This window comes from Phyllostomus hastatus, unplaced genomic scaffold (assembly GCF_019186645.2).
Source record: "Phyllostomus hastatus isolate PE091 unplaced genomic scaffold, TTU_PhHast_1.1 phas_scaffold_216, whole genome shotgun sequence".
NCBI lineage: Eukaryota > Metazoa > Chordata > Mammalia > Chiroptera > Phyllostomidae > Phyllostomus > Phyllostomus hastatus.
The window spans coordinates 13,363,835-13,371,214 of record NW_025334018.1 but is presented as its reverse complement, the minus strand read 5'-3'; the positions used below and the strand labels follow the sequence as shown (position 1 = coordinate 13,371,214).

Here is a 7,380-nt window from a genome sequence, read left to right as displayed (position 1 = left end):
AGGTAATAACATTTCATCCAATTTCCGCCTTAATTTGGCTTCCCAATGAAAAATACTGGAAAACGAATGCTGTTTAAGTATTTCATGCTTCTGAAAGTTAGACTTTTTGAAATTAAAAATAGGTCATGTCATTTCGGAGAATCCTTTGTAATAATTACCCACTAACTTATTTGTTACATAAAATTAGATTTGAAAGATCAGATATTCTTAAAATGTCAGATCCATATTCATACAAAAAAATTAAACCAATAGTGCCTCTGGTTGTTGGATATAAGTTGTACATGTTTACACAGAACTTTTGAAGTGAATAAAATGCTACCAAAAGATGGCTATTTTGTTGATTATTCTTCTAGATTTGGTAATTGAATAACCTTGATTAAAATGTATCAGGAATGTAACTGAACGTCTTGTTAGTTTATATATACAAATCAAAGTGATCACAGCCATTATTTACATTATTTTATTTTCTTAAATATAACTTCTTTTCTTACAATTCCGATTTCCCACAACACTTGGGAATGTACAAGGTAAACTCTATTTAGGCAAAAATAACTCCCAGGGAATTGTCACAATAATTCCCAGGGAATTCCCTGTCACAGTAATTTTGTACTGCAACCACAAGGTGAGATTTTTAAAAATTTTTACAGTAAATTCTGGCAATGTAGACATGTAATTGAGATCCAATTCTTACAAATCTTTTAAAGTTTATATTTATGTAAAAGTCAAATAAAAATAACTTCCAAAAGTGAAAAGTCCATGCCCAAACTGTTTCTCCTGCAGCGTTCTCTACATAAGCTCAAGTGTCAAACTCGTTTTCTGCTGTTTCCAACCTGATATAAATAAGAATAAATGGAAAACCTCTGCACTTATTCGTGTATTGCTTTTCTTTTCAGAGCTGTAACTGCATTAGCCTGTGTGCACTGCTGACATTATGAACATAGAGTACTGATTGTAGCTGGCCATATTCTGGTCATATTTCTTTGCAGGTGCACTTGCAGACTACAGTCCAAAGTTGTGTTAAATGTTCCAACTTGGTGGTGGGTTCCTTGGTCCTTTGGGTTTTGAAAAACGATTTGCAAAACCTGGGAACAAAAATAAAGCTGAAGGTGAAAAGGAGGGAGGATTAGGATATACAAATTGCCAGCACTAAAAACAGTCAGGGGAATGTAGAGTACAGAATAGGGAATATAGTCAATCATACTATAATAACTGTGTGATGTCAGATGGATATTAGACTTCTAAGGGGTGATCACTGCATAGGTTATATAAGAGGTTAAATGTCTAATCACTATGTTGTACACCTGGAACTAATATAATATTGTATATTAATTGTTTCTGAAAAAACATTTTTTAAATAAAATTGAAAAAAGATTTTATATAGAAATAGATAAGTAGATTTTACAGTATATTATTATATATGCAAATACAATGATATTTTTTCAAAAGGTTAGACAGCATCTTTGATCAATTTAGTAATGGTATTATCACTATTAGTAGTAGTTACTAATGCTTAACTGGTAACAATAGCATATAATATTTTCAATTTGTAGAACACTTACAAATTTAATAACAGTAATAATTAGATAAAAAACCTGATATAATAGCCTTTGGGAATTCAGCATATATTCTTTTGTTTCAGTTTTTGTTGAGATATTATTGATATATAACATACAGGGTGCAGCAAAAGTAGGTTTACAGTTGTGAGTGCATGAAAGAGTTTATTCTTCTATGTATTAATTACTGTATGATTTTCCATGCGAACTGTATGGAACCATTTTCCATATGAACTGCTTGTGCCCCACCCTGTGTATAAGTTTAAGGTGTGTGGCCTGGTGATTTGATACACATGTGTATTGAGAAATGATCACCACATTAAGGTTACTTAATACCTCCATCCCCTCGCATACATTTTCTGTGGTGAGAGTAAACTTTAAGGTTTACTCTCTCCACATCTTTTAAATATATAATGCAGCGCTGGCCAGTGTTGGTTGGAGCATCGTCCTGTAACTGAAAGGTTGCTGGTTTGAATCCCAGTCAGGGCACATGACTAAGTTGTGGGTTCGATCCCCAACTGGGTCCCGTAAGAGAGGCAACCAATCAATGTTTCTCTCTCCCACCACTGTTTCTCTCCCTTCTCTCTCCCTCCTTTCCCCTCTCTAAGCATGTTGTTGGGTGAGGATTTTTTTTTTAAGTATATAATACAGTACTGTTAATTGTAGCTACCATTGCTGCACATGAGATCCCCAGAACTTATTCATCTTACAGCCGGAAGTGGGTGCCCTTTGACCAGCACCTCCCCGTGCTCCCCACCCCTGCCCCCTGGCAACCACCATTCTACTCTGTATTTCTATAGTTCAGGTTGTTTAGGTGCCACATGTAAGTGAGGATGTATAGAATTGTCTTTCTCTGACTTACTTCACTTAGCATGATGCCTTCAAGGTCTACCCATGCTATCACAAAAGGCGAGATCTCCTATTTTTTAATGTATAAATAATATTCATACACATAACTTTTCTTTACCCATACATCTGCCAATGGACACTCAGGTTTTTTATGTGTTGGCTATTACAAATGATGCAGTGAACACGGGATGCAGGCCAGGTGTCTCTTTTGAGACAATGATTTCATTTCCTTTGGATATATCCCTGAAACTGGAATTTCTGGGTCATCTGGGAGCTCTGTTTTTAATTTTTTGAGGAACTTGCCTACTGTTTTCCATAGTGGCTGCAACATTTAATTTACACCTGCGTCCACAGCCTCACCAACACTTGCCTCTTGTCTTTGATGATCCCCATTCTAACAGGTGTGAGATGGTATTTCACTGTGGTTTTCATTTGCGTTTCCCCATGATTAGTGATGTTGAGTGTCTTTTCATGTCTTTTGGCCATTTACATGTGTTTTGGAGGGGGGAAGAAGTCTATTCAAGTTCTTTGCCTTTTAAATCTGATTTTAAAAATAAAATCCTTTATCTACATCTTTCACCCACCACCCACTCATCAATAAAACAAAACTGGGAAATATCAATTTCAGAAAAATAAGCACTATTGCTTTATAAAATTATTGCATTAACTGCACTTATACTTCTGCTTCAGCCCAGAAAGCCCTCAATTACTGACAGACTATGTTTGAAAAGCTTAGAAAAAATAAAGTAATAAGCAATCCTGGAGAACTAAGTATGTAGTTAATCATTTATGTCTCTCCCTCAAACATTCCTCCCCCACCCACCCCAAAGAGGAGGATTTGCACCATGAAGACTTTTCCTGGGTTCTTTCAAAATATGAGACAAATAATGACATGGGTTCTTCGTCACTTCAGCAACGTATGACTTCACTTTTCTCTGATGGAGGTATGTTTTCAAGGTACTCTTACACTTAGCAACTTTAGGGGTTCAAATTGAGCAATGAAAGATTTGAAATACAGAAGAAGAACAGAGAATGCTAAGTTCAAAGATATTCCTAAACCCTTAGTTTAATCCAGTACAAGGACGGGCCCATCATAGCCCGAGTATTGCTGACATCTAATCCACTACAAAACTATACCAGAACTGGAAGAAAAGGGGAGGAAAAGAGAGGAAAAGAAGAAAAAAAAAAAGAAACCCAGTAAAATTTATTACTGGTGATGCTTAAAAAATTAGGGGAGGAGGTGTACATCCTAGTTCACATACATTTCACTCCTTTGAGTGGTAAAAAAGAAAATATATTTTGGACTAAACAGTTTCACTCAATAGTCACAGAATCATTCATGCAGTCCACATAGCTTGGTTGTAACCCAAGTGGACTGAGAGAAGAAGAACATAATATGCAAGTACTGCGTGTTTGACATTTGAGGAATATGGGCATTCAGTCTTTTTCACCAATCCTCAGTAGTTTAGAACAGTAGTGAACTAACTTTTTTTTTGCATGTGGGCCTATTCCTGGAAAATTAAAATGTTTATAAATGACTCACTTTTTTTTAATTCAAATACATTTTTAAGTGAAATATCCTTACAATTTATATTACCTTCTTATAAAAGAAAGCCAATGAGAAAGTTGTGCAGCTTTTTTTAGTAGACAAAATGTTCAACTTTCAGAAGAAACAGCACAGAGGCAGCTCTCTAATATTTTAGCCTCGTGTGAGACAACAAACAGACTGTTGTCAGGTTAGAATGGCCGTGAGTTGCTCACGCGGTAACCCTGGTTCAGGGGAAAAGCAGGAAGCAGGGAACATCTGTGTTCCAGGCAAAACGCGGTGCTTTGTTCATCGTATTCTATACGAATGTTTTCAACTAAATGATTCCATGAAAACGACTTTTTTTCTCATCCTAACTTCTTTTCATCTAACTATAACATTATAAACCTTTGAGTTAAGGTAATCCAAATAAAATTTTACAGCCCAAGAAATAGGGTGAGACAGGGACCCAAGAGTAGCAGAGCTTACTACATGCCCCCCAAAATCTTCCCTTGCTGCTTCTTCAGACATAGAATTGGAAGTGGGCAACTGTGTTATGCTTCCCAGTGTCCCTTGCAATTTAGACATAGCACGTGTCTAAATTCTCAAAGGAATGTGAGCCGATGCAATGCTGCCACTTCCAGGGTAGTGCCTTAGGACCACCCCTCTTCCATGCTGCTCTCTCATCTTGCCACCTGCCATCTGGATGGGGCAGCGGCCCAGTTTTGACCATACCAATAAGGACAACACCACAGAGCATCATGGTATTCTCAAGGTGGGGTCCCCAGACCCTTCAGGGAGTCTGTTCTCTGGGTAATAATAATTTTTAGTAATAATATCCTACATTAATTGCTGCACTTATTACAAAGGAAATATATATATAGCATACATGATGCCACCTTAAATATAAAGTTATTTTAAGTTTATAGCTGATACTTAGGGGTGATTGGACAAACAGTTCCCTTAAAACTGTCAGATTCATGCTTCAGCTCCTACTGTTTGGTGAGTTATACAAGGTAGCAGCAACTGCTGGGGAGTTTTAATCGCAGTTCTGTATCTTTTATAACTTTGCTTAGATATGAACTGGAGTATTATGGCATCTCAGAATTTCTTTCATTTGGCTAGTTACATTCATTCACTACATGCCAACATAACCATTTGGTTACCTAGTTTATTTTCTGCAAATGCTAGGTAATTTTATGTAATAGAATATATAGTTCTATGTAAGATATTAATCAGCAGCTGAGGTCAAATATAAAAAGATAAATTGCATGGAAAAGAATATAAATATAAGGACCTATACATGCAACCTCAAACCCTATTTAAAGTTGTTTCCCTTACACTGTAAATGAATCATTTAGGTAAACTTTTTTTTTTAACTTCACTGGATAAAACACACGTACCAAAATTCCGTAAGAAGCTGGAGTTATTTGACTGAACAGACTCTGCAGGCTTGTTTTGTGGGGAAGAATTACAGAGATCTAGAAACAAAAGAAAAAGTGTAAGGGAAAGAACAACAAACTGAGATAACTGCATCAGACCACATGATTGTTGAGATCAAACATTTCCTTCAAAGTAGTAATACTCTCACAAACATATCACTACCAAATGTAACAAAATACAGATGCTTACCAATAGGGTGACACTATAAACTTCTCATTTTTGTGTGTATATATTTTTAAAAGGTTTCTTTGCAAACAGGTTGTTCATATAGTAAAACCCAGCACGAAAGAGCATCTCTAAAGGACTGATAAATAAGGTCCATTATATCGTGGAACAACTTTGGGGGGCACTTGCTTTCGAGCTCACCTGACTGCATTCCTGCTGCTCATACACACTTTTCAACCTCTTGCCCGCCACAGTAGGTCATGCGCGGCAAAGTCTACGATTTTTCTTACACTATTCTTTGCTCCTGGATTATCTTTCTTTGCTTTCCATTATAGATGATTTTTCCCCATTATAGATGATTCTAGTTAGGCCCAGAATCTCCCCAAAGCATTATGTTTCTTTGTTTTGCTATTTTAGCTACTTACAGTCAGCCTTAAAATATACACAGGGGTGGGCATAAGTGGGTTGATAGTTGTGAGTACACAAAACAGTTTATTCTTTTATTATTTATTATCGTATTATTTATTTGTGTTACAACTCTAAACCTACTTTTGCCCATCCCTGTATTTCTCTTCCCAGCACCTATATAATTCATGCATCAGTTTCTACCCAATTTTGAAAACATGCTCCACATTTTGTGGGAGCATTGTCTAGCAGTGAAAAAAAAAGATAATTTCAGGTTTGTATAAACTTTCTAAGAAACAGCACATAATTGGGGAGAAATTATTAAATAGTCATCTTTTGTTTTATCTTCAATAGTTCCAGAAAGCAGTATTAGGACTGCATACATGTATGCACACATACCTAGTACTAGGATTCTAGAAATACCTCCCCAGTCCTGGAGGTACCCGAGTATGAATCACTACAGTGCATACTGAATTTCAATCAGATTCAATTAAAATACACTTATTGAATACCTTCTGTGTGCTACGCATTGGGCTAGGCACTGACAATAGAGACATGCATAAGAAGCAGGTGTGGGTGAGAAAGTCCAAGAGATGTTTGTTAATCATCGTGTCTGTTGCCTATGAGCTGAGAGTTATATACACCCCCCAGAAAGAAAACAATTGTTCCAGAAAAGAATACTGTTTTTCTACAACAGGAGACAAAGATTCTGCATCTAAATCAGAGAGAACCATTATTTTACATATTGGTTGTCATAGATTTTTTTATGCCACCTGCCCAGCATTAATTCCTTCTACCTCTGATAATAGAACTTGCATTTTCCTTTAGGAAATCACCTGTCCCCAGTTTTCAGTCCCCCACTCCTGGTGGAGCTGATTCTACCTTTAGGTGACCTGTGACTAGGACTGATTTTCAAGCAGGATTTTGCCGTGGTCACACCGGTTGTTGAAGGCTGACCTCGTTCGTTATTGGTCAGTGTCCACATATGACAATTGTCAAATATGAGGCATGACACCGTCCTCCCTAATCAGAGCATTGAATATACTGGCAGTAATTGGTTCAGGACCGGCTTCGACTACAAACCAGGGAGAGAGCCAGGCCACAGGGAGAGCACAGGGAGCAGTAGTCACGAGCCATCGAGTGGGAAGAGGACACACAGGCAAATACAGGCAGATAAGGCTAAAGCTTCAGGATCAGTTTTGGAGCCAGATATTGTTCTTCAATTAAGGAAGAAAAGACCAGAGGATAAAGGCAGCTGAGAAATAGAGGATTAGCCTCCATCTGGATTATGACCTGGGAGCTCTTTTTTTTTTAAGATTTTATTTTTATTTATTTTTAGAGAGGGAAGGGAGGCAGGAAGAGAGAGAGAGAGAGAGAAACATCAATGTGCGGTTGCTAGGGGCTGTGGCCTGCAACCCAGGCACGTGCCCTGACTGGGAA

At 37.2% G+C, this 7,380-nt stretch overlaps 1 protein-coding gene across 1 annotated transcript in view; it reads right to left on the bottom strand.

The window, feature by feature from the left end:
* Positions 1 to 460: 460 nt before the first annotated feature.
* PTPN22 (protein tyrosine phosphatase non-receptor type 22) overlaps positions 461 to 7,380 on the bottom strand; it is a 49,043-nt gene continuing 42,123 nt past the window's right edge. Inside the window, exons 20-21 of the mRNA XM_045816693.1 lie at positions 5,331 to 5,408; positions 461 to 1,082 (exon numbers count right to left, since the gene is read on the bottom strand). Coding sequence (XP_045672649.1) covers positions 1,018 to 1,082; positions 5,331 to 5,408 — 143 coding nt within the window. The 3' untranslated portion in view covers positions 461 to 1,017. The remainder of the gene's footprint in view (positions 1,083 to 5,330; positions 5,409 to 7,380) is intronic.